At 49.8% G+C, this 26437-nt stretch overlaps 3 protein-coding genes across 4 annotated transcripts; 1 reads left to right on the top strand and 2 right to left on the bottom strand.

Moving 5' to 3' along the window:
- Positions 1–160: 160 nt before the first annotated feature.
- On the top strand, positions 161–19271 carry Npr2 (natriuretic peptide receptor 2). Of its 2 annotated transcripts, XM_034502063.2 has the most exons (22): positions 161–1579; positions 2255–2460; positions 8407–8520; positions 8764–8899; positions 9130–9224; positions 9394–9526; positions 9749–9833; positions 11239–11359; positions 11514–11588; positions 11786–11863; positions 12255–12359; positions 12481–12552; positions 14636–14795; positions 15013–15168; positions 15248–15416; positions 15569–15715; positions 16161–16284; positions 16432–16500; positions 18148–18322; positions 18393–18491; positions 18754–18845; positions 18949–19271. In XM_034502063.2, the coding sequence occupies exons 1-22, from the start codon at positions 913–915 to the stop codon at positions 19012–19014; spliced, it is 3144 nt and encodes a 1047-aa protein (XP_034357954.1). In that variant the 5' UTR covers positions 161–912; the 3' UTR covers positions 19015–19271. The 2 variants fall into 2 exon arrangements, with proteins under 2 accessions (XP_034357954.1, XP_034357955.1); XM_034502064.2 differs by lacking the exon at positions 11514–11588.
- Positions 19272–19361: 90 nt separating this feature from the next.
- Spag8 (sperm associated antigen 8) lies at positions 19362–22119 on the bottom strand. Its single transcript, XM_034502066.2, has 7 exons — positions 21468–22119; positions 20651–21389; positions 20351–20525; positions 20146–20191; positions 19959–20073; positions 19774–19836; positions 19362–19678 (listed from the first exon to the last, which is right to left on the bottom strand). Exons 1-7 carry the CDS (start codon positions 21503–21505, stop codon positions 19487–19489), a joined length of 1368 nt encoding a protein of 455 aa, XP_034357957.1. The 5' UTR covers positions 21506–22119; the 3' UTR covers positions 19362–19486.
- Positions 22120–22260: 141 nt separating this feature from the next.
- Positions 22261–24565, bottom strand: Hint2 (histidine triad nucleotide binding protein 2). Its single transcript, XM_034502067.2, has 5 exons — positions 24407–24565; positions 22927–23064; positions 22718–22822; positions 22544–22616; positions 22261–22445 (listed from the first exon to the last, which is right to left on the bottom strand). Exons 1-5 carry the CDS (start codon positions 24527–24529, stop codon positions 22354–22356), a joined length of 531 nt encoding a protein of 176 aa, XP_034357958.2. The 5' UTR covers positions 24530–24565; the 3' UTR covers positions 22261–22353.
- Positions 24566–26437: the final 1872 nt, after the last annotated feature.

Here is a 26437-nt window from a genome sequence, read left to right as displayed (position 1 = left end):
GGCGCCCGGCAGGGGTGGGGGGAGGCAGCAGCAGCCGGAGGGTGGGGCCGGGCGGGGAGGGAGGGGAGGGGGAGGGGCGGGGTCGGGCGGCCTGCCGGGGAAGTCACACTCGGCCGCCGCCGCGGGCGCAGCGAGCGGAGACGCGCCGGGCCGAGGCGACCTGACCTGGACGAGCGGCGCGCGCGGGGGCCCAGGCGGGGGGCGGGAGGCAGCGCCGGGCAGCGCGGGCCGCCGGGCCGGGGAGAAGCGGAGCCGAGAGGAGCAGGGGACACGGGCGGGGCCGCCGCAGCTCCGGATGGGACCAGCGCCCGGGCCCGTTAGTCCAGGCAGGAGCTTCGGGAGAAGCCGTCCCTGGGAGAGTCACCCCTGCCTTTCCCTCCCCTCTGGCCCAGGCCTCGCTTCGCTCCCTGCCTGCCCATGTCCCAGTCCTTCCGCGGCGGGCGTCCTCCCACCTCAGCCCGGGGCTCTGGCTTCTCGCAGCTCTTTGCCCTCCTGGCCCGGTCAGCTGTGAGGTGCCCCCAGGCCGTTTCTTTGTACCAGCCTCCCCCAAGTCCCTACCCCATCCCAGGCTCAGATTCCCCCCTTCTCAGCTTGGGATTGTCAGGCTACTTCACCTCTCACTGTCCTCATCCCGGGTCGCAGGCCCCATTGGTCCCTTCCTCCTTCTGCCACCCTATCCTTAGTCCTTGGACCTTGCTGTGGGCTGGTAGCCCACTCCTTCCCGACCCAGGCTTCCCCCCATCCTCTTCTTGCGTGGTCCCCAGCACTTTCTGTATCCGGGCCGACTAAGCTTGTCCCCACTTCTCTTCCTGGCCCTCTTCCCCAGGCTCCAGGCTGGGTGGCGCTTGTGCCTGCCCAGTAGGCCAGAGCGGCCCCTGGTTCGGGGGACCGTGGGTCAGCTGCTTTATCCCCATGGCACTGCCATCCCTGCTGCTGGTGGTGGCAGCCTTGGCAGGTGGGGTGCGTCCTCCGGGGGCACGGAACCTGACGCTGGCGGTGGTGCTGCCAGAACACAACCTGAGCTATGCCTGGGCCTGGCCACGGGTGGGTCCTGCTGTGGCACTGGCTGTGGAGGCACTGGGCCGGGCACTGCCCGTGGACCTGCGGTTTGTCAGCTCCGAACTAGACGGCGCCTGCTCTGAGTACCTGGCACCACTGCGCGCCGTGGATCTCAAGCTGTACCATGACCCCGACCTTCTGTTGGGCCCCGGTTGTGTGTACCCCGCTGCCTCTGTGGCTCGCTTTGCCTCACACTGGCACCTTCCCCTCCTGACTGCGGGTGCAGTGGCCTCTGGCTTTGCAGCTAAGAATGAGCATTATCGTACCCTGGTTCGCACTGGCCCCTCTGCGCCCAAGCTGGGTGAGTTTGTAGTGACATTACACGGGCACTTCAATTGGACTGCTCGGGCTGCTTTGCTGTATCTGGATGCTCGCACAGATGACCGGCCCCACTACTTCACCATCGAGGGCGTCTTTGAGGCCCTGCAGGGCAGCAACCTCAGTGTGCAACACCAGGTGTACACCCGAGAGCCAGGTGGCCCTGAGCAAGCCACTCACTTCATCAGAGCCAACGGGCGCAGTAAGTGTGGCCCGGGCTGTTTTAGGAACAGGGGAGGTGGGCCACTATGTCCCTGGAGCACAACATAGAAAAATAGACAGAGATAGGAATGGGTAAGCTCTATGTAATGATTGGGGTGGAGGAACTTGTGGAGCGCAGAGCTCCTGGGAGAAGACTTGGGTTCGGAGAGAGTCTTGGCGTCAAACTCAGAGATCAGCAAGGCTGAGACTGGGGCTGGGGTTTGAGTAGTGGACATGGGTGATGTCTGCTCTGAAATGTGCATCTGCCTGTGAGCAGAGACCCCTTAGATTGGAATACAAGGTCTTTCTGTAGCGTAGAGATGACCTATGGGTTCAGGTTTGGTTGGGAAAGCAGGGAGAGCTCACACAAAAATTGCGAGCACAAGTGCTTGTGAGCCTAGGGAGAGGCAGGCAGGAGGGGGATGTGGGGGCTGTGAAGTATAGCAAACACAGCTCTGGGGGAAGGAGGGGCTTGAGTCATCACTCCTGTCTCTGGGGTCTAAAGTCGGGCTCTGACTTGGACCAGATGGTCCATGTGGCCTAAGGGCACTTAAGACATGAGCTGTAAGGGGGAGGATGGAAACATCTGTTGGGTGGTCGATAGGTAGGGGCAACTCAGAGAGGAGGGGGACCTGGATGCTGTCTCAGGGTGCCCTTCTGTCCTGTGTACTCCCAGTTGTGTATATCTGCGGCCCTCTGGAAATGCTGCATGAGATTCTGCTCCAGGCCCAGAGGGAGAACCTGACCAATGGGGACTATGTCTTCTTTTACCTTGATGTCTTTGGGGAGAGTCTCCGAGCAGGCCCCACACGTGCAACAGGCCGGCCATGGCAGGACAATCGAACCCAGGAACAGGCCCAGGCCCTCAGAGAGGCCTTTCAGGTATCTTTGGAACCCAAACTAGAGATGGGAAGACCCACTGGTTGGAGGGTCTGTTTCTGACCCTCCTGAATGCCCTTGAACAGGGCAGGAGTGGTGTGCTATGGAAGTGAAATGGTCAAAAATGTTCTGTGTCTGGTCTCCCTCTTCTTTCCCGAGATTTGTGACTGTTATTTAGTGTGCTTTCCAAGACTGACTTTGGCCATCATCAGAGATCTTTGAGTGCTTTCCTAAGCACCAGCAGTGAGCTAGAAAGCAGGAAGGGAAAGACCTGAGCCTTGTCCTGGAAAGGGCTGCCAGCCTTATCAGAGAGGCAAGGTGAAATTATTATACAGGACATGAGGAAAGGAGACAGTTTTGTGTATGAAGCCAGTCTCAAGAGACAGCAGTTCTGGGGAGGAATGGCAGATATAGGCTTTTGTAAAGGAAATGAGTGTATTGTAATTTTCATGGCACATGACATATTCACAGAGTGGTGGAACAGGCACCCAGAAGCCTGTGCAGGGGACAGATGGCTTACACGGTTGGCCTGGTAAGAAAGCTTGGTTCATTTTTTTTTTAAAGTATTTTTGAGACAGGGTCTCTGACTGGCCTTGAACAAGTACTGGCATTATAGGCATGGGCTTTAAGAAGGGTTCACTTACAGCACATCTAGGAAACAGTGACAAAGAGATACTCAGATTAAGAGGACTTTAAGTGTTAAGGACTGGGATTTGAGTCTAGAGCTTGGTGTCCTTGACATTTCTTTGTATGATAAAACATGTATAGTGTAACTGAGGCTACGTAAGAAGAAGCGGCCAACTCGTAGTTCAGCAAAGGGTGAGGTGATATGGCTTGAACTGAAGTGATGTTAGGAAGAATGGAAGGAAATTAATTTACCAAGGACTTGGAGAAGAAAGTCAGTGCTACTGTGCACGTCTCACCTGTGCCCCAAGCTTTCAGCGAACTGCTCCCTGAAGAAGAAAACCCCAACTCTTTACCATGGCATTTAAGACTTGGTAGTTAGCTCTCTGCCGGTAGCTTCAACAGGACTTCCTGATGCATTCATGCTGAAAAGTCTGGTATACTCCTTGCAGCCCAGGCCCCTACCCTCCTGCCTGTGTGCACTTTTTGATCTTCCAGTGTGCACTTTTTGGTCCTTTTGTGTGCACTTTTTGATCCGTTTGATCTTTTCTCTTCTTCCCTCACTTTAAACCTCCCTCTTGAAATCAGACCTTTGACTCTCTGTCTGGTTTCCACACCAGTCTTCACTGACCTGTGTATGTAAGTGTTTCCTATTTATTTATCCATGGCCCTCAAAAAGTATTTGAGGTGGCTTACGGAATGAGGTAAGATCCTTCCCACTCTGAGATTCTTTGGTTCTAAGGAGAGTATACACAGCCTGGACCTGGGTGGCCATTCTTCTCCAGTGAGTAAGGTTTTATGCGGCTGTGATTATATATTAGGTTGTGAATGGTGAGCGTGTCTGACTGTGAATGACGTATCTGTTTGCATGCCTGCCTATTAGTCTGTGACTGTCATACTTGAACATGGGGCAGTGACGGGACCGGTTTTGTTTATGTTGTAACTTTTTTTCTGAAACAACTGGCTCACCTGTGTCTATGTAATGATTCCATGTTCTGTAAGACTCCCAAATCCCAGGGTAAGCTGAGTCTCTTACTCTGGTGCTTAACTCTTCTTGCTAGAGAGCACGTTACTAAGTTCATATTTGAGTTGCACAGAGGCCAACTAGTTGTAAGTATTTACTGAATACCTGTTATGGCCTCATCCCCCTTACCTGGTACTGATATGTACAGAGCACACTAGAAATAGTCTCTGTCTTTTTGGAGTTTACAGTTAGTAGGTGAGACAGACAAGGAACAAGCTTACCCATTGGTGATAAGGTTTCCAGAAGAACAAGAGTTTAGTGGTGTGGGAAGAAAAGGAGGCTGAACCTTGGCTACCTCAGGCAAGGTGTGTCTGCACCCTTCCTGTATCAGAGGGCTCCACAGCCCTCAGAGTAGGAATTTTTGTTTTGTTTTTGTTTTTTTGTTTGTTTGTTTGTTTTTCTCTATGTTCTAGATTTCAACCTAGGGCCCTGTGCATGCCAGACAGGTGCCCACCACTATGCTACATCCCCATCCCTGTGTTGTTGTCTTTATGCAGAAGAAAAAAAAAATCTCTTCCTTGTATGAGAATCACCAGCAGACAAGAGACCCCAGCACTAAGAAGAGGGGAGAGAATGATCTGGTCAGCTAACAGCTGTATCAATCGTTAATTCTTGGTTTCTCCCCTCACTGTAGGCCTCACTCAGACAGGAAAAAAGAAATTTTATTGTTGTTACAATGTAAGAGAAACAGGCAGTGAAGGATAAGCAGGAAGGAGATGAGGCTTGGGGTGGGTGGGAGTGAGGCATCCTTAGGAAAAGCTTCTCTCCTCCGTTGCCAGGACTGCCAGAGGGGAGGGCAGCATAGAGGTCAGTAGTCAGCACTGGCCAAGAACAAAAGAGCAGCGAGCCCTTGCCCCAGAGATGCTGGTCCTCTTAGGTCTCAGACCAGGCCAACCCAAGGCAAGGAGGCCTTGGCCCATGGCCATAGATGCCCAGAACCTTTGTGAGAGGCTGTAACATCAAGTTAAAGGTGGGAACTGGCTCTGGGTACCAGCTACTGAGGGGAGGGAAATAGCTGAAGCTGTAAGTGTAAGGATTCTTCTTTCTTGTTCAGTTGTTGCTGCAGGGCACAGACTGCGTTCACCTTTGCATTCCTTGAATCTAGCATGCGGTAGAGGTTTAATGCGTATGAATTGAGTCAAATTAAAATGTGCATGTGGGGGAGGGGGTAGACCTAGGCATTGTTTTTAGAGAGCAGATCTTCCAGGTACCATAAACCAAGGCAATTAGCTAGGACACGTAAGAAATGTCATAAAGTGGATCTTCATACTCAAGCAGCCAGGCTGGGAGGTTTCGGGCTTTCACTGAGCAACTGAGAATACAGGTTAGAAATCCCAGGCCATGCGTGCTCACAGTGGGAGACACTCCACAAGAACAGGGGCGGGGTGTGTGTGTGTGAGTGTGTGTGAGTATGTGTGAGTGTGTGTGTGTGTGTGTGTGATTGGGGCACTTATCTGTAATCTCATCGAGTTTGGGAGACTAAGGCAGGAGGTTGCTGAGGATTTGAGGCCAGCCTGTGCTACCTGGTAAGATCCTGTCTGAAACAACAACAAACCAGCAAATAGAATGGAAGAGAGCACCAAGTCCAGGGCCGTGGAAGGAAGGCTCCCTTTCTGGAGACTAGTCATGGTTTCCTGGGGCCATGGCTGGCATCACCTTCTGCTGTGCCCAGAGCAGGTCTCAAGGTGGGTGGCGCACTCCTGGCTTGCCCCCCATTGAACCCCTTAGTTTTGGCAGTGGGGCTTGTTTGATTTTCCACTTGGGGCCACTATGAACTGGGACTCATTAGCTACCCTTGCCTTCTTTTTAGTCCCTGAGTAAGTACAGAAACTGTTCGGAGTTGTTTTTGTTTTGGGGTTGGCTTTTTTCTTTTTTCTTTTTTCTTTTTTAGTAGCCAGTTAGTAACCACAGCAAAACATTCCAGAATAGCCGCTTTTTAAGCATGGCCTTGGGATCCGGGGGCCCAGAAATTCTTTCAGGGGACTGTGAAGTGAAAGCTACTTAAAAATAATGTCAAGATGTTAGTTGTCTTTGTCAATGTTCTCCTACGATTGCACAGTTGGGTTTTCTAGAGGCTTCACAATGCAGGGTGAGGTCACCTCTGACAGCCGCGGAAAGCACGTTGTGCATTCTTGCATCCTCATAAATTATCAGGCTCAGTTTTAATTTTAAACTTCTAATTTGGTAGTTATAAATTTTCGTTGGGGTTCTCAATAAGTTTAAAAGAGGAGAAGAGACTTATGTAGGGCAAGGTTGTAATCCCAGCACTTAGGGTCTGAAGCAGGATTGGGAGTTTGAGGCCAACAACAAAACAAGAAAAGAGAGAACAAAACAAGGGCTGCAGAGATGGCTCACCAGTTAAGGGCATTTACCACCTCTTGCTGAGGACCTAAGTTCAATTCCTATATCAGGTGGCTTACAACCTCCTGTACTCCAAATCCAGGGGCATCTAATGCCTGAGGGCATGCGCACACACACACACACACACACACACACACACACACACGAAAAGGGATTCAGAGATTATGACAATTTTTTTTTGTTTTTAAGATAGGGCCTGCTATGTAACCCAAATTGACCTTGAAATTCTCTATCCCTCTGCCTCAGCCGCAGAATGCTGGAACTGTAGGTTTGAATCACCCACCACCCATGGCACACACACAAAATATGATTATTGTCAGCTTAGGGGTAAATTTTCAACCTGGAGAGTTACAGTGTCTAGAAAATGTTAAAGCCTACTATCAGCCATTGTTGAAGTATAAATTGTGTACTCTGATGTTTTCCCAGCTCTTTGCTTGACCATGTCACCTGTCAACATTACCATAGATCTCTGTTGGAGCAGGTGTTAGTGAATGAGCCCTTTTAGCCTGACCCCAAGGAGCACTTCCTGTCTTCCCCCTCCCGCTCAGAGCCTCTCTTTTCCTTTTCTCCCTTTCCTTGGCTTTCTCCTGCCTGAGTGTGGATATTAAAAGTGTACAATCAAGCATGCAAGTCCCTAGTAAGGAAACTCCAGTCTAAAGTAACAACTGCATGTTAGACACCAACTTTATGATTTTCTTCCTGGAACAAACTGGTACCTGTATATTGAGTGAGTATATAGGTATACCTGTGCTGTATTGAGTGTGTCGGTGTGGTCCACATGTGCTTTCTGTGATGAGAATAAACAAAACTGGTAGAAATGGCCAGATTCTTGTTCGGATTTTGTTGTTGTTTTATGAGATGGGGTTTTGCTATGTAGCCGTGATTGGTCTGGAACTCTCTATGTAGACAAGGCTGGCCTCGATCTTATAGGACCCCTTCTGCCTCAGCCTCCTGTGTGCTGGGATTACAGATGTGAGCCACCGTACCCAGCCTGAAATGGCTAGATTTTAATCTATCACTTTACATAGTCATATTTCACAAAGTATATTAATTACACTGGGTTGTAAGACCAGTTCCCTGTTGGAGCAGTCTCCATTAGTTGTGTGTTCCAAGGCTGAGCAGTCCCACAGCTACAGAAGGGGGTATATGAGACTCAAAGGAGCTAGGCAGGCAGTTTAATGAGGGACAGAGATGTGTTGATTCATGTCAGTAAAATGCATGCATGGCCTAGACCATTTGTCTGTGCAGTGTGTGTGGGCATGTGACTCACACGACACACATCTGCCTCTTAGTGAGCATACTGTGTATAGTAGATGTTTCCTGTGTGCACAGGAAATTAAATTCATGGTTTTAGGAGATAGAATCATTGTCTTAAAGTATTTCTCACAGGGTTTGAAATCTAATGTACTAAGAGAAGTCACTATGAACCGGTGACTCACTATGAAACAGCCGACTTTTAATGGATAACACTAACAGCATTTAATGGTGCTGGGAGGAACTATAGCCTGGTTGGGATGGAACTCATAGATCTGCCTCCTAGTGCTGGCATCAAAGGCCTGTGTCACCATCACCTGGCCAACAGTGTACTTGACGGTGGCAGGTACCCAGACAGGGTGGGAGCACTCATGAGAGTGACAGCCTGGCAGGAGGCCTGATGGTGGAAAGGAGGCAGGGAGGTTGATGGGCGGAGTTTATAGATGGAGTTGATCTCATCCTGTGGTCACCTGTCCAGAGCCAGCCCTGTCTGTCTTTCAAAGAGGAGTGCCACTACCTCTAATTTTCACACTCGCCCCAGAGTTTAGCACACGCCCGCCTTCAGGCACCCCTCACCCATGCATGTATTACACTGTGTGTGTTTTTACCCAGTTTTCCTATAGTGATGTCTTCCCCTCCTGCTCACCGTGAGTCCTGTTTACTCTTCCCCATGTACCATGGCGCAGACTGTACTGGTGATTACATACCGGGAACCCCCAAATCCTGAGTATCAGGAATTTCAGAACCGCCTGCTGATCAGAGCCCGGGAAGACTTTGGTGTGGAGCTGGCCCCCTCCCTGGTGAGCAGATCTCCGAGGAAGGGACTTCTCACGGAGTTCTTGATGGTGGAGCAAGCCCCATTTCAGGAGATTACCCTTTCGACTAAGGGATGGGGTGGATGGGATGGCATGGTAGGGGTGGGAGGAGGGAGAAAAGTAAGGCAAGAAAGGGGGGAGGCATGGGGACAATGCAGGGGTGGAAGAGGGAACTGGGCAGGGACCTCACAGGACACTTGGAGAGTGCTGCTGACTTGCCGTACCCAGATGAACCTCATCGCTGGCTGTTTCTATGATGGCATCCTGCTCTATGCCCAAGTCCTAAATGAGACAATACAGGAAGGGGGCACCCGAGAAGACGGGCTTCGAATTGTGGAGAAGATGCAGGGGCGAAGATACCATGGTAATGAAGGGTGGGGGGATGGAAGCCTAGGTGACACCAGGCTCAGGAGTGCAGTGGGCAGAAGAAGAAATACTCCAGGCACCACAGGGAGAGTCAGTGGGGTTCAGGAACAGGCAGAGTGGACACACATCACTGTGGGGAGAGACTCTGAGACAGTGAGATGGGGGCATAGGAGGAGAGTGGACCAGGGTTAGATCTCAAAAGTGAGGGACACTCTTTCTTTTTCTTAGGTGTAACTGGGCTGGTTGTTATGGACAAGAATAATGACCGAGAGACTGACTTTGTCCTGTGGGCCATGGGAGACTTGGATTCCGGGGACTTTCAGGTGACGGGGGAGAGGACAGGGAGGGGGGATTGGCCCTGAGATTCAGTGGGAACAGAATCATTGGCTTTGGGAGCAGGAGCTTACTCCCTCTGCTGGGCCTTCTTCACGGTGGGGTCTCAGGGAGAAGGCTGGGGCAGGCCTGTGGGCCCAGCGCTCTGCTTCCTCACAGCCCGCAGCCCACTACTCAGGAGCCGAGAAGCAGATTTGGTGGACAGGCCGACCAATTCCCTGGGTGAAGGGGGCCCCACCTTTGGACAATCCCCCCTGTGCCTTTGACTTGGACGACCCATCCTGTGATAAAAGTGGGTGTGTGCAGGGACTGGGAGCAGTCCCCCCTTTACCCCACCCCTGCGCTCTGCCCCTACCTCACTGACACCCATTCCCACTCCTAGCTATGTCTTATCTTTGTCTGCAGCTCTCTCTTTCCCTCAAGAAAGCTCTGCACCTTCTGCACCTGTGTCTCTTTGCCCTCAGCCCCTTCCAGTCTTTCTCAGGGTCTCTCTGTCTTTCTTCCTCTCCTTCAGCTCCACTTTCTACTCTGGCAATTGTGGCCCTGGGCACGGGAATCACCTTCATCATGTTTGGTGTTTCCAGTTTCCTAATTTTCCGGTGAGTTTTGGGTTTTCCTACTTCTATGTTTCTCTTGCTGCATGGCCTCTGGCTGAGGTGGGGGTTCCTGTTGTGTGGCTGCCAAGTCCCCTAACCTGGTGTGGGTTCTTGGACTAGCAGCTTTTTCTCTGGCCTTTGAATTTGGTTGCCCGTCATCCTAGGTATTTACTTTGCTTTTGTTTGTAACCTGGGTAGACTAGTTGTTTGTTTTGTTTTTGTTGCTGTTGTGTTTGTTTGTTTGTTTTGAGACAAAGTCTTGCTAAGTAGCTCAGACTGGCCTTGAACTCAGGATTCTATTTCCTCACACTCCTGAGTACTGGGTTTACAGATGTGTGTTCCTGGTGCCTTGTTTGAATACTGGTGTTTTGTTTGAGATAAAGTTTCACTGTAGAGTTCTGGCCTGCCTGGAACCCACTATGTAGACCAGGACGCCCCTGAAATTATCAGGGGTTTGCCTACCTCTGTCTTTTAAGTGCTGGGGTTAAAGACCTCCTCCACTGTGTGTAGCTCTGAATACAGATTTTTTTTAAAATTGTTTTTATTTATATAATCTCCTGTATGTCTGTGTAAATGTATGCCACTACACACATGTGTAGGTGCCTAAGGGCAAAAGAAGCCACCAGATCTTCTGGCGCCCGAGTTACAGGTGGTTGTGAGTTGCCCAGGATGGGTGCTTGGAATTGAACCTGGGTCCTCTGGAAGAGCAGCAGGTGCTCTTAGCCACTTAGGCTCATCTCCAGCCCTGGAGTACTGATTTCGGGTAGAGTTAGGGTCAAAGGTCAACTTCTATGCACTGGTCACCCCCTGCCCCCCCCTCTCCTTCCTCACCTCATTTCCACTGAAGTGCAACACATTTTCACAGTTCTGGATATTTGAGAGATCTGAGATCAAATCGTCAACAAATTCTACGTTTGGTAAGGGTGTACTTTCTGGTTTGTGGAAAGTAATGTTTCACTGTGTCTTCACAGAGTGGAAGACTGGGTGTCCTGACTTAGGTATAGGCTGGGGATGGAGCAGCTCCCTGGTAGGGTATTTATTTGGCTAGTGTGTTCAAGGCCATAGGTTTAACCTGTAGCCTAGAAGAGGGGAATGAAGAGAGATAAAAGGGGAGAGAAAAGGGAGGAGAGAGAGAGAGAGAGAGAGAGAGAGAGAGAGAGAGAGAGAGAACACTAGAGCTGTGTGTAGAGCTGTGTGTGTGGTGATACACATCTATAATCCCAACATTTGGAAGGCTGAGGCGGGAAAATCATTATTACTTTGAGGCCTACCTGTACACTGTCTCAAAACCAAACCACACCACTTTGCCTTTGACGCTGAGTATCTATGTCCCAATCCTGTAACAGTTGCAGCTTAGTGGGTGGCAGGACAGGGCCTGGCTGTCCACTGAGATATGCAGTCCTTACAGAAAGCTGATGCTGGAGAAGGAGCTGGCTAGCATGCTGTGGCGCATTCGCTGGGAAGAACTGCAGTTTGGCAACTCGGATCGATATCACAAAGGTGCAGGCAGTCGCCTGACGCTGTCGCTGGTGAGCCCTTGGCCCTCTGCCTTCCGCTGCCTTCCTGTTCTCTCTTACCCTGGACCTTTCCCAGCACATTGGCCTGTAATGACAGACCCTTGCACCACCACTACCATCTAATGTTCCTTTCATCCTTCCGCCTCCATGTTGCCCTTGGCCCCAGCGGGGATCCAGTTACGGCTCGCTCATGACAGCCCATGGGAAATACCAGATCTTTGCCAACACCGGTCACTTCAAGGTGAAGCGTCATCTGCTTGTTCTGGTTCCCCACCATTTCATTGTGTCTCATTCCCATCTGCCATCTCTGCCCCTGAACCTCTGCCCCTCATAGCCCCCGCTCTATTCCCAGCGAAGTTCTTGGGAGCTCTCGGTTCTCCAGCATTTCTTGGATCCTCCTGAGGCTCGGTGTCTTTTTCTACTTCCACCCCACCTTAGGGAAACGTTGTCGCCATCAAACACGTGAATAAGAAGCGCATCGAGCTGACCCGGCAAGTTCTGTTTGAACTCAAACATGTACGTATCTGGGTATGAGTGGGAGGTGAGGGTAGACAGGGAAGAGGAAATGAGGGGACCATGGTCCTTGGCTAACATGGGAGGGGTCTTATTTATCACAGATTCCTAGTTGCAGGTGTAATGATCTTTCTTTAAGAGAAAGATTATTGCTTATGGTGGTGTTTCTGTATTTAAAAAAATTTTTTTTTTTTTTTTTGAGACAGAGTCTCTCTGTGTAACAGCTCTGGCTGTCCTGGAACTTACTATGTAGATCAGGCTGGCCCTGAACTCACAGAGATCCTACTGCTTCTGCCTCCCCAGTGCTGGGATTAAAGGTGTGCACTACTATGCCCAGCCTCTGCATTTAAATTTTAGTGCTGTCAATTTTTTTTTTTCTCTCTCTCTTTGGTAGATGAGAGACGTTCAGTTCAACCATCTTACTCGCTTCATTGGAGCTTGCATAGACCCTCCCAACATCTGCATCGTCACTGAGTATTGTCCTCGTGGGAGTTTACAAGTGAGGGACAGGTGTAGGAGACTGTGGTGGGGTAGGGGAGGTCCCAAAGTCACCCTGGACCAAGGGGCAGCCGGTGACACTGGGGGCAGATGCTGACTGATCTCTTTTGCATCACTCTCAGGATATTCTAGAAAATGACAGCATCAATTTGGACTGGATGTTTCGCTACTCGCTCATTAATGACCTTGTGAAGGTGAGTGAGTCTTTCCCACCCATTTAAAATGCCTCCTCAGTTGTCGGTCTTTGTTGTAGTTTCTCTCCTGAGTCTCTAACAGCCATGCCCTTACCAAGTCCTCTGTTTCTGTGGTTGAGTGATACAGTGGTCCTGTTCCCTGAGAGGGTTCTTGTTCTCCTGTCCCAGATATCTTAAATGTTTTTCTAGTGTCTCTTTACCTCAAAGGGGGAATATTAAAATCCCTTAGCTATAGCTGGACATGCCACCATATGGGAGGTTGAGGCAGGGGGGCTGTTCTAACTTTGAGCTTGGCCAAGGCTACATAGTGAGTTTCAGGCTAGTTTGGACTACATAACAAGATCCTATCCAGAAAAAGAAGACAAGCAATAAAACCAAACCAAACTAAATAGTGGACAGACATCCCTTACTTGGATGTGGGTAGTGCACATGTATAATCCCAGCACTTGCTGAGACAGGAGGATTGGTTTGAGAACAGCCTGAGCATCATAGTGAGAATCTGTCTCAAAACAAACAAGTGAAGAAGACAGGTCAGGCCTCCATGCACTTGTCTCTTGTTATTTTATGCTTTAACCAATATTCGCCATGCCTATAGCTAACTGCTAAAGAGGTGTCCATTCTTTAAATAACATATCTGATTTTAACTGATTGTTTCTGGAGACTGGGTCTCTCTGTGTAGCCCTGACTGACCTGGAACTATCTCTGTAGACCAGGCTGACCTTGAACTTGAGAGATCTGCCTGTCTCTGGCTCCTCTGAGCTGGGATTAATGGCATGCCACAACACTTGTAGCTTTGATTCCTTTTAGAGACAGGGTTTTGTGTTGCCTAGACTGGCCTCAAACTTACTATGTAACCAGAAATTGCTTTGAACTCCTGACTCTCCCACCTACCTCTCAAATGTTAACACTGTAGGTGAGTACCACCACGCCTGCTTAGAGACATACATACATTTATAGATGGTTGAACTAAGAGAAAGGAAGGCAAATTGCACTAAATCCTTGTTTCCATTCCAATGGTCAGCTATTTTTAAATGACTCAGAGGCCCACACACATGTGGTGGAAGGACACAGGTGAATCCTGCCTGGGTTAGACAGTGTTCTGAAGCAGGTTTCACGAATCCACTACCGAGATCACCTGACTGAGCCTGACACTGGCTCAAGTTTTCTGCTAAATTTTCAGAAAGTTTTTTTAAAGTTAATTTATGCATATTAAAGTCTGCACTTCTTCCTAAAGGCCTAGATACTCAAAGAAATAAAGAGAAAGAGCTCAGAGATCTGGGGCCTGTTCAAGGCCAGAGCTTAGCGTTTACACCCTTGTGATTCTGGTCCACACAGGAGCCTCCTTCTATCCTCTGTCTGACCCATCTGTACGTCTAGGGAGGGCTTCCAGAGTTTCTGTTTGGGGAAGCACTGCCTTCTCCTCCCAAGACCGGCCTTTTCGTTCCTTGGAGGCATGTGTTCCCACGTCTCTGCCTCCAGGAAGCCATGCTTCTGCATTGGCTTGGCTGTTGTTGCCCACCTCTGTCTATTTTTTCAAATTTTGCTGATTTACTGCCTTCTTCACTACAGTGTGTCTAGCCTTCCTCTAATAAACCTCATTCTGCTCCCACCATGACCCGCATCCTACACAGCCACACACTAGAGTTACAGCTGGCTGGTCTTCTATGGTGCATCTAGAGACCATCCATGATGTGTCTTAAGTTGTGTCCCCCCTACATAGTAGCTAGGTGAGGCCGATTCAGGTGCCATACTAGTGTTGACTGCTCCCTTCATTGCTCAGCAAGCTGCCATTTTCAGGGTAATTACTGATAATTCTCCTTATCCCTCTTATCCCTTGTGCCTGATACTTCAATGCTATTTACATAGGAAGGGATGGCGCTCCCATTCTGCCTGCCTCCTTGAGTAGAGGCTCTGCAGAAGACATCATCTTAACTCAGCTTGTTTTTTACGGTCTCAAGATCCTTTAATTTCTAATGATTTTGGGTTGGTGGTTGGAATAGCTTTATGCACTTAGCTGGATTGTGCCATGGACTGGGGTTGCCTAAGCCAGATATGATCCAGACACTTACTCTGTATCCTGCAGGGTATGGCCTTTCTCCACAACAGCATTATTTCATCTCATGGAAGTCTCAAGTCCTCCAACTGTGTGGTGGATAGTCGATTTGTACTCAAAATAACAGATTATGGTCTGGCTAGCTTCCGATCAACTGCTGAACCCGACGACAGCCATGCCCTCTACGCCAGTGAGACTGCTCCCTATGTCACCCCTCCCCCACTTGTCATTTCCTCCCCCACACCTCCTCTCATGGCCACCTACCTTTTATGCTACCCTTCAAGCCTTGGTCAGTTCCTCCCAGGGAGGATGTAAGAGGTAGACCAGTTACCCTAACATGGGGATGAGCCCAGGTGGAATCCAGGATGCCATTTGGGGAACCTAGCCAGCCTGTTCACTCTTTGCAGAGAAGCTGTGGACTGCTCCAGAACTGCTTAGTGGGACCCCCTTGCCAACCACAGCCATGCAGAAGGCAGATGTCTACAGTTTTGCGATCATTCTACAGGAAATAGCACTTCGCAGTGGTCCTTTTTACTTGGAAGGCCTGGACCTCAGTCCCAAAGGTGAGAGAGTCCATTGCTATGCATGGTCTCTTGTGCTAGGGGAACCTGAGTCTTCATCCAAACTTTCTGTCACCCTCAGAGATTGTCCAGAAGGTGCGAAATGGTCAGAGGCCATATTTCCGGCCAAGCATTGACCGGACACAACTGAATGAAGAGTTAGTTTTGCTGATGGAGAGATGCTGGGCCCAGGACCCAACAGAACGTCCAGACTTTGGGCAAATCAAGGGCTTCATTCGCCGGTTTAACAAGTGAGAGGGCACCAAGGCTCAGAGGCTCCCGGGGACAGAAACCTTATCATTCTTAATGAATGAGGCTGGTGTGCCCCAAGGGTGGGTTGTATAGGAAGCCTTGTTAGTCTTGAGGACCTTGGGGCAGGTATGATATCCTGACCTCCCTGCAGGGAGGGTGGCACCAGCATATTGGACAACCTCTTGCTGCGCATGGAACAGTATGCCAATAACCTGGAAAAGCTGGTGGAGGAGCGCACACAGGCCTATCTGGAGGAGAAACGCAAAGCCGAGGCTCTGCTGTACCAGATTCTGCCCCAGTAAGACCTTTGTCCTCCTCCTCCAAGCATTTCCTTTTGTTCTGTCTCATCTATCTTCTGAGAATTTGTTTGCAACTCTGGGAACCCTATTATATGATGTCTTGCCATAGTAAGCCCTCCTGGCTACAGGCTGAATGCTCTCACTTTGTCTCCAAATGAGATATGCTGTCCAGCTTTCCAGTCCCTCCTTCTTGGGGCACTGTTCTTCCTCACCTTTGTCTGGCAAGTTTATGTAGAACGATTTCAACTGGAACGCTTAGCCCCACATGGGTCCCCTCACAACTTCCTGCCACTTGCGCACCCCAGAGTGCACTAGTCTAGGTGGCATCTTCTCAGCCGTTTGCCAGCTTTCATTCTGCAGCTTGGGCTGTGCTGTAGCCGCATACCCCCCCCTCCTTCCCTCTCTTTCCTGGAGCTGGGCTGAAGGTACCCTCTTGCTTCCTAGTTCTGTGGCAGAGCAGTTAAAACGGGGAGAGACGGTTCAGGCAGAGGCCTTTGACAGTGTCACCATCTACTTCAGTGACATCGTGGGCTTCACAGCACTGTCAGCTGAGAGCACCCCCATGCAGGTGAGACCCATGAGCAGGTATGGGTGGCGCTGAGTTCCGGGAGCCTCGCTGGACTAGTTTGCCCTAGAGTTCTTTTTGTCTTTTGTCTTGAAAATTATTAGGAACTTGGGCCCAACTTTCAGAGCCTCTGCTTTCCCATCCTGTTAGGTGGTGACACTTCTTAATGACCTTTATACCTGCTTTGATGCCATAATCGACAACTTTGATGTCTACAAGGTGAGAGCTGGAGACCTCCTAAGACCCATTTGAACCCAGTTTCCTGAACACCACAGACCATATCCACTCCATGGTCAGTGCTCCCAGCATCCTCGTGTTCTCTAGTGGGTGTGATTCTAGCTAACGTGGACACTGGCATAACACCCGTGGCTCCCAGGCTTCCCTGATCAGTCACATGCTTTAGTCCCTCTTTCTCTGGGGTATTAGTAATAGACAACTGGCCTCTCATTCAAGAACAGTCACAGAGGATGCGGGCACAGGCTGACTATGGGGTGGGGATTGGAGGTAATACATGAATGCATGTTATAAAGCTCTTTGTTAAAGTCACGGAGTTGGCTTACTTGCCCTTGGGAGTAAATGTGCTGCATTTGAATATGGATTGCATAGCTAATTATATGGCCTTAGGCAGGATCAGGATTTCTCTGAGCTTTGGTTGTTGCAGCAATAGATTATATATATGCAAACTGATGGGCTAGTGAGATGGCGTGGTGGGTAAAGGCAGCAAGCCTGGTGACTTAGGCTGGATCCCTGGAATCTCTGGGATGGAAGGAGAGAACTGACACCCACAGGTGGTCCTCTGACCTCCACACTCGTGTGCGTGTGTGCGTGCATGCACAAATAAATATGAGATTATTTTTTAAGTTCCTAACATTGAGTGTGGTTTATGGCAGATAATGTTGGGCAGTGATATCTGCCTGTCATCATGAGTTTAGGATCAGCCTTGGCTATACAATGAGGCCCTATCTAAACATAAGTGAGGATCTTCTAAAGCTTACTGATGTCTCTCTAACAAAATTCCAATAAACCCTCTACTCAAATTCATCAATTATTTTTATTTCCTCCTATTTATTTTATATGTTTCCCTCCCTCTCTGGAAAGTGTGGGACTCAAACCCACAGCCTTCCCCATTGCTGATCTGTCCTACCGCTTAGCTTCATCTCCAGTCTTATTTTATTTTTTTAAATTCACATCATTATAATCTGGACCATTCAGGAGTAAGTTTGAGATACAGTACCCCTTTATCCCTAAATGCTTAGTGTGGCCCCTACAAACTTTACTGTGCACTGCAGGTTGGTACAGTTACCAGTGTTGAGAGCTGCTTCGTCCCTCTGACAGGATGTCTGGTCCATGCTACTGAGCATGCTTTACCTTCTTTGTGCCTCTGGGTTCTTTGGACTAGGACTGTGATCCTGTCCATTTGTTCAGCAAATGCCACTGAGGACTCACCAGGTGCTGGGGTGGTGAGGAGGAGTTAAGTATCCCCCTGTCTGGCCTCCTCTTATCCCCAGATTCTCAGGGCCATGGCATGGAGTCCCTCATCTGTCTAGTTAGTCATGGTCTCCCAGCTGTCAGGATGACTCCCTGCTGTCCAACTTACCTCCTTTCTCAGTCTCACAGATATAACTAGAGATGACCTCTTAAAACTAGTTTTATTATTTTATTTATGCATGTGTATCTGAGTACATACCACATGTGTGCAGTTGCTCATGAAGGCCACAAGAGGGTGACATATTCCCTGGAACTGGAGCTCCAGGGAGTCTGAGCTGCTAAGTGGGTGCTGGGAACTGAACTCAGGTCTTCTGGGGAGCAGTCAGTGTTCTAACTACTGAGCCCACAGGTGACCTTTTAATCTTCCCTTTACACCAGGTGGAAACCATTGGGGATGCCTACATGGTGGTATCTGGCCTTCCAGGCCGAAATGGTCAGCGTCATGCACCAGAAATTGCTCGAATGGCCCTAGCATTATTAGATGCTGTTTCTTCCTTCCGCATCCGTCATCGACCCCATGACCAGCTGAGGTTACGAATAGGCGTCCATACTGGTAAGGCCGATTCTCACCTGGCCCTAGTGTCTACTTTTCTGGATCTCTCCCAACCAGTTTGTTTGTATAGGGCCAGTCTGTGCTGGGGTTGTTGGCCTGAAGATGCCCCGGTACTGTCTTTTTGGAGACACAGTAAACACTGCTTCTCGAATGGAGTCTAATGGTCAAGGTGAGGGCAACAGCTTTTAACTCCAAACTTGACCTGGATCTGTCGTGCTCTTTTCTTTCCAGAGTTCCTCCAGGTCTCTCTGTTGGATAGCTCTGAAGTGCCCCATTCTTGGGCATATGTTGATTCTTATAAATGTGTTCTGGGAGGATGGGGGCTTTCTGAAGGGTGACTGACTGGGTACAGCACTCTCCAGCACTAACAATTCTCTTAGCTTTTCTTTGACTCTTCTTTCTCCCTCTGCTCCTGGTCTGCATCACCCTAGCTCTAAAGATCCACGTCTCCTCGACCACCAAGGATGCCCTGGATGAGCTAGGAAGCTTCCAGTTGGAGCTCCGTGGGGATGTGGAGATGAAGGTGATGGCAGGCCACGGGGGAGTGGATTATGGGAGGATGAAGGTAGGGGAAGAGAGGCACTAACAGGGAAGTGTCTGAACTATGTTCATTCCCCTGCCTCCAGGGAAAAGGAAAAATGAGAACTTACTGGCTCTTAGGAGAGCGAAAAGGACCCCCTGGACTCCTGTAAACCCCAAGCGGACAATCTCCTGCTGCTGGTACTTGGATGGGCAGTGGTCACTGTGTCTCTACACAACAAAACCAGAAGTCATATGAGATGGAAAACATGCATACACACAACCCCCTTGCCTTATATGGAAGTCATAGCCCTCTGCAGCTCAACCTTGTACATATACCTGTCTCTCCCTGTCTTGGTCCTCTTCCTGCCTTCTGTAAATATCTGTATCTAGACCAGAATATTTTGTCCAAGTATAAAACAACAACAAATCATGGTGTCATTGTCTGGGGTCCAGGCCATCTCAAGAGAAGAATACTGGGTGTGGACACAGTTACTCACAGATGCAACGAATTAGCAGCTTCAGGATGAAAGTGCTTTATGTAAAATCCCTCATCAAGGACAGAGAATCAACTCGATCCAAACTACCTCTGTAGTATAAATAGAAATAGATTCCAAACTCCATGTCTGCTTCCCTCCTCAATTCTTAGACTGGAGTTTTCTTCCTTCTGCATCCCTGCTCTCCTCCCTGACAGGCAAGGGAAGACATTACCGCCATTTTGTGGGGGCCGCTCTCCAGTTCGTAAGGCAAAGGCTGCCCCAGAGACAAGGGCACTGGTGTTGAGAAGCTGCAGTTCTTCCGGAATGGTGTGTCCAGTGTCCTGATGTCACTGACACCCTGGAGGATTGCCAGGATCAGGACAGATGCCACCTTTCCCCAAGCCAGAACATAAGAGCCTCTCCACACCCCAGCACCTAGTCACCCCCACACACCGGTAGCCGTCCTGCTTGCTCTATCCAGAAGGTTTCAGGCTGTTCCCGGAGGTAATCATGGGGCTGTGAGGGAAGAGATACTAAGTAACTCCTGGCCCTTTGGCGCTCTCTAAATTTCTGGGCTTGCTGCTTTTCCACTCCTTGGCAGAGCCGAGCTCTGTAAGCAAGGCAGGCTGGAGCCTCACCTTTGTTGGGGCAGGAGGCCCTGCTCGTACCAACTCCATTCTGTAGTCATGGTGTGTTACTGACTCCATCTCAAAGAGCTTCCTTGTAGGCTCCTGCTCTGTCTGCACCTCTTTACTATGTAGCATGGGAGAGGTCAAGGCCATTCCCAGCTTCTCTCCTCCCCCTTCCCCCTTCCCAGGCTCTCACCAGATCTGGTGGTGCAGGAGCGTCTCCAACATGGCTTCACGCTTCCCTGGGGGAAGACAGAAGAGGAATTTAGTCAAGAACGAGAAATGAGTTGAGAAAAGAAGAGGAATCTTAGGGTTTGCCCTTATAGCCACCAAACAATCCACAATCCCCCCAGGAAGTCCTGTCTCCCTTTGCTGTCTACTGGGCTCTTTCTGGTCCTCACCTCGAAGCGGCTGACAGGCGTGTCTTGGGAGCTGGTATGAGTCTTTCTGGGTGGTGCTAGAGGACACGGGCGACTGGAGTTTGATGCTCAGCAGACCCTGGTGTCCGTGTCGGAAGACGTAACTCTCGGAGCCATCTTGTAATGGTGGGATTTGATCCAGCTGGTTGGTGGCTCTCTGTGGACCCCATGTTAAGTAACTATGAGGTTCCCTTCTCGTGCTGACCCTCATCACAAACTATTGGCTTCCCTAGGAAACTGGAGTAAACCTTCAGGAAGAGAGAGAAGACCAAACCTTAGTACCTCTTCCGCCCAGTTGTAGAGGAGGCACTGGCCACGTGGCCGTGTTTTACAGAGAATTTCCTCAGATTCAACCTCTGGAGGTTTGCATGGCCCTCTTGCTCCAGGTTCTGAGACCTGTAGAGGCTCCCAGGAGTGTTGTGGCTTCCAGTGTAAGTGCTGACACCATGCATCATAATTAGGGAGCAGATCGACTGGGATGCATCTGAGCACTTGAGGAATGCGGGGGCCAGGCTTAGGACCAGGTCCAGGGTCAGCAGGTTCATGTCCAGGGGCAAGAGCAGGTCCAGAGCCAGAAGAATCAGGTCCAGAGGCAGAATCAGGTCCAGAGACAAGACTAGGTCCAGAGACAGGAACAGGCCCAGAGGTGGGACCTGAGCCCTGGCTAGGCTCAGAGCTCTGGCCAGGACCACAAGGGCCAGAGCCAGAGCTCTGAACAGAGCTATGACAAGGATAAGAAGAGGTAGGATCAGGGCTTGAGCCGAGGTCTGTGGTATAACAGGGATCCTGAGGAATATAAGAAACATAGAGGGGCTGAAAGCCAAACGCGTGGCCTCTCTGGTGGGATGCAGGGCAGGTTGCCTCGTAAAGACTGTCAGAGGAGGGCTCTGTGAGCACGGAATACTGAGCAGGAGCCCTTGCACATAACACAGGTTGAGCAGCAGGCCTGTGACTGCTACCCGAAGGAACGGGTTCTGAAGAAGTCTCTAGTCCTTCAGAGCTGGGCTGTACATCAAAAGATCTGAAAGAAACGAACACATCAAGGTCGTCAAAACTGCTTCAAAGTTAGTCCGTTGACCTTCCTTGTTCTTGCTCTTACCGGGACAAAGATTCCTCTGTAGACTCGGTGGTCTCCATTTTCAGACTTCACCTACCGGGTTGCCATAGAGACGGCAAACAACTCCTGGAGACTGCGCACAACTAGAGGTGGGCGGACCCAGGGGCGGGGATGGGGGTGGCTGGTAGGAGAGAGAAACAAACGCTCTCCAGGGGCGGCGGAAGTCTTAGACTTGGTGCTCTCCAATAGTCCCGACTCCAATCTGCCTCACCTGGGCTTATAAGGTTCCACTAATCTGAACCTTCGCTTCCATGTCCAGCTTGATTAGTTCTGACTAAGGTGACTATGGGGACGCATTGGAGAAAAGCCAGGATGGCATCAATATGAATATGAACTCCCGTTTGGTTCATTCCCTAAGTTGGAAGAGCAGGTTTGTTTTTTGTTTTTTTAAAGTTTAAGGATGAGAATATACGAAATAGGGTCTGAGAATGCAGCTCATTGGTAGGAGTGCTTGCCCAGCATACCCGAGGTCCTGGGTTCAGTCCTTATCACACACAGATAGAGATGCAGATAACAGCAAAATGAGAGAATATGGTACAGTAGACATGTCTCTGTCTAGTCATCCAGGCAAATTTCTACTGTTATTTTTTTTTTCTAGTAGTTTGACCTAGAGGACCATTAGACATTAGCAGATCGGCACCATATCTCCTTTAACCACTGACTGGGTCTTAGGATCTTTTATTCTGACCATGGTCAAGAGAGCCCAAAGCCCTAAATCAATTTTCTTTCACCTTTTTGGTATAAATTTGTACATATTTACGACAGGGATGCAAGATTGAGGGAGAATAAGTTTATTAGCACCACAGGATTCCTTTTCTCTTTCTCCATCCAAGCATCCGGGCCTGTGGTCCTTGGCCAGCTGGCAGGTTTAGCCAGGTGGCCACTGCAGCTGTCGACCTCCAAGTACGTGAATGTGCAGGTGGTACACAGATTGTGCACCCATCTTGCCATCATTAACCACTGAAACAGAGCTTGAAGTTAGGGATCAGGATCACAGAGCGGTTTAAAAAGAAAGATCACATGGAGTAACAAGAGATTCATGGACAAAAGCCACTCACCAAGTCGATACCCATCTTTCAGACCCTCGGCCTGTGCTACCTTCTTGGCCACAAGGAGTAAGTGTCCTAGAAGCTAAGGGGAGAGGGCAGTGGCAGAGGTGGCTCTCCCTGTAGGAGTCAAACCTCTAGCTGAATCCAGGGCTCCTCCCAGACAAGGCCCGACCCTGTCCTTACCTGCTGGTCGTCTTCTTCAGCCTGGCTGATTCGAGGAATGGGCTTCCTAGGAATGACCAGAAAGTGCACAGGAGCCTGAGGGGCTACATCACGGAACGCTAGGCACTGGGAGCAGTGACAGGTGAGAGATTGGTGTTACTTCATCAGGCCATCGGGTACTATTGCACCCATGACATTCACAAGGGGGTTGGGCCCTAAGGGGACCCCACCTGCTGATCTTCATATAGAATGTCAGCTGGGAGGCTTCGGTCCAAAATCCGGGAGAAGATGGTTGGCGCTGTTCCAGGAGCTGCTTTCTGGGCCTTGGCCACTTCACTCCCATCAGTCACACCTGCATTTCCTCGGACCTGAGGATGGGGCCGGTGACCCCAAGGGAGAGAGCTGCCAGTAATTTTCCCACACACTCAGTTGGGGCTGGAAGAAGCTGGGCCCTGAGAGTGTTACTACCTCCATTCTTCTAATAACCCATTAGTGCTTCCACTCCAGGGAAAAATGCCTGGATTTCAGAGCCTGAGCAGCCAATGGGCCAGATGGTGGACCTGGTTACAGAACACTCGGTAATTCCTATGTGGGATTTACAAGTGCAACTGATTCCTGAAATGGTGTCTAAGAAATCTAGCATCATACAGGTAAAAAGACCCAGAATGGCAGTTGCAAGAGTAAAGTCTCTATCTGGGTGTGGAGTTGCACGTCTATAATTACAACACCTAGGACAGGGAGGCAGGAGGCTCAGCTACACAGAACCTCTAGGCTGGTGTGGGATACATAAGACTCTGTCCCCAGAAGCAAGCAAGACAACACTGAGGCCTCAGTTCCTATGCTACCCTTGAATACATCAGATGACTCCCCCTGAGACCTTCAAAGCACGGTTTGAATCCCATCCTAAGAGGGTTGAAGCTCTTCACTGTTTCCATGTATGTCTACTGTGCGTCTTCTGATCTTTAAGCCTCGTTACTTGATTTGGGCTTTAATATATTTGTCCTGACCCTGGCAGATCTCTCACTTGGGTGTCAAACCTTACTGTGCAGCTCTTCTGCTCTTGTTGCTATGCAGGCCGAGCCGGCAAAGCCCTGGTAATTCTGCTGCCTCAGTCTCCCAAATGCCGGGATTATAGGAATGTGCCACCATGCTTGGCTTCTACACTGGATTTTTAGTTCCAGTCATGTGAATCAGTGGAGTTACGTAAGAGTTCACCTAAATGAACTAGGCTGTACCAGACGGAATAGGAGGAATATCCCAGTTTCCCACCTGTTTGGAGAGGGCTGAGTCAGTGCGTTACACAGAAGCGAAACAGTGGGGTAAATTAAATCGCTGCTACGTGTGGTAGTGTGTGGAAAATGAAGGCACAAAACTGGCGCACATTATAGGGCCAGAGGTCCGGGGAAGACAGCCGGCTAGCTCCCAGAAGGGAGCATTCACTTCCCGCAAGGGACACGGTTGAGTCAACCTGAAGTAGGCGCCCGGACAGCAGCACCTGCTCCATCCCAACCTAGATGCCCCCGGCTGTTCCGGGAAGCGGTCGCAGCCAGCTCGCTTCTCTCGTGGGCTGGAGTCAGACCCACCCTCTGCAGAGTCCCTGAATTTGACCCTTGGTAGAGGCAGTGGCTCCGTGGGGATGAGTGCCGCGCGTGCCAGCCCCGGAACGCGCCAGTGCCTGCAAGACCCCTCGTCCCTCTGGCTGCTTCTCACCTGCGCCCCCCGGGACCCCGCGGCCGCCAGGGTTCTGTGCGCAGCGCGCAAACCCACGGCCAGCAGCACAGCAGCAGCCATCTTCCCGAGAGTGTCGCCTGCAGGCGCAGTCCCATTGGCCATGGCCGGCTGGGGGGGCGGGTCCCGTTGTGCATCTCATTGGCTGCCTCTGCAAACGCAGAGCCAATTTTTGTTTGGTAGCGTGAAAATTCTTTTCCCATTGGGCCCCTACGCAGTTTCACTCTGAGATACGTTCCCATTCCATTGGAAGGACTAAACCTGGAGGTGGGATATTTTCCTAATGGACTCAGGATCACCCTTTGACCAAGCATAGGTTGTGGTTCCTGAGTGGGTGGGACTTACTCGTTCTCGGCCTGTCCCTATTAGCTCTGGCCCCAATTGGTGGTGGTGGGGGAGAGGGCGGGGCCTCGCCACCTGCTGCACAAAAGGCTAAAAGTAGTGCAGATCCATCTCCGCATTGGACAGGAGGGCGGGATTCTGAGGACTTTCGGTGTTTATTGGCTCCTGAAGCCATATGGGCGGAGCTCAAGGTGAATTGGGACCTGGTCTTTTTAATCTGTAGGGTAGGTACCTAGTCTTAACAATTTCAGCCTTTGGACCGCTTCCAAAGATTTAACGCGTATTGTATGAAAATATCTTTTAAAAATAGAAGTCAATTTATGTTCTTGCTCCCACTTACATCAGTTTTCAAGGCATTCTTTTTCTTAAACGGGTGAGGATGTATGCTATACTATGCATTACATTCTTTTCTCCACAAGTGGTATGCAGTGCCGTTATCTCTGTGCCCAGCATTTTCAGCGTGGCAGGTTTGACTGTATGCATTTTTTTTTTTTTTAACAAAACGTGTGCGCGCGCCTGCCTGTGGGTTATGTGCATATAGATGCTATAAGGCATAGAATGTCCTGGAGCTGGAGTTACGGGCTGTTGGGAGCCACCTGATGTAGGTGCTGGTAGCTGAATTCCAGTGCTCTCTAAGTTCAGTATATGCCCTTAACTGCTTAGCCATCTCTCCAGTCCTTAAAGATCTATATGTATATGTGTGGGTGTATGTGAAGTACATGTGGGTGCCTGTAGAGGCCAGAAGAGGGAGCCAGAGATTCCTCAGAGCTGGAGTTACATCCAGGTGGTGTGAGCCTCCAGATGTAAACCAAACTTCAGCCCTCTACAAGAGTAGTAAGCATTCAAACACTGAACCATCTCCTCATTCCCATTTCATGTTTTGAAATAACACAGTATTTCCCTTGAGCAGCAGAGGCAGGAGGATCACTCATGATTTCCAGGCCAGTGTGGTCTACACAGCAAGACTCAGTCTCAAAAAACATTTGTATTCCCCTAAATATTCACCACCTGGTGAGTTCTGGTCTGTTGCAATAATGTAAGTTATTATTTTATCTTTAGAGGCTGTTTTGGTTTTGCACATGGCAGGATATATAAATGCTCAATAGTAGTTTGTTTGGTGTTTCACTGTTCTGAAGCTTTTTATATGTAGTAATCAATGGCATGCTTCTTATGTTTTTCAAATTATTGTAGTTTATACACTTTGCAATGGCTACATACTGTGTCCTCAGTGACCTAACCACAGTTTTACATGATTATCACAGCACATACAACCAATGTTGAGAAACTTCTGGAGTTAGCACAATCTTTTTTACATTAGATATATTATTAGAAACCCTTCCTTCTTCAGAGGGTTGATATGTGATATGATTTTTACCCTGGGGTCCTAGCAATCTAGGCTGCATCCCTTCCTTTGCAAAGACAAGTGACCTTTCTAAATATGAGGACATGTAGGGTCACCTTGCCCTCGAACTCTAGATGTGAGACTTGAAAGCTGCCCCTGAGAAAGGCAGGAAATAAGTTGGCTGGGATGAGAAGAGGGTGGAGCTCTGATGAGAGCTAAGCTCTAGAGCTGAATATTTCCTTGGGTTTTGACACAGAGCAGGCAATACAGGCTATTTGTTTTGTAGATCTAGCAAAGAGGGAACCTAGCATCGGAAAGCGCACCTGTGT

The sequence above is a fragment of the Arvicanthis niloticus genome, chromosome 5, assembly GCF_011762505.2.
Source record: "Arvicanthis niloticus isolate mArvNil1 chromosome 5, mArvNil1.pat.X, whole genome shotgun sequence".
In the NCBI taxonomy this organism is placed as follows: Eukaryota; Metazoa; Chordata; class Mammalia; order Rodentia; family Muridae; genus Arvicanthis; species Arvicanthis niloticus.
This window is presented reverse-complemented; position numbering and strand designations above follow the sequence as displayed.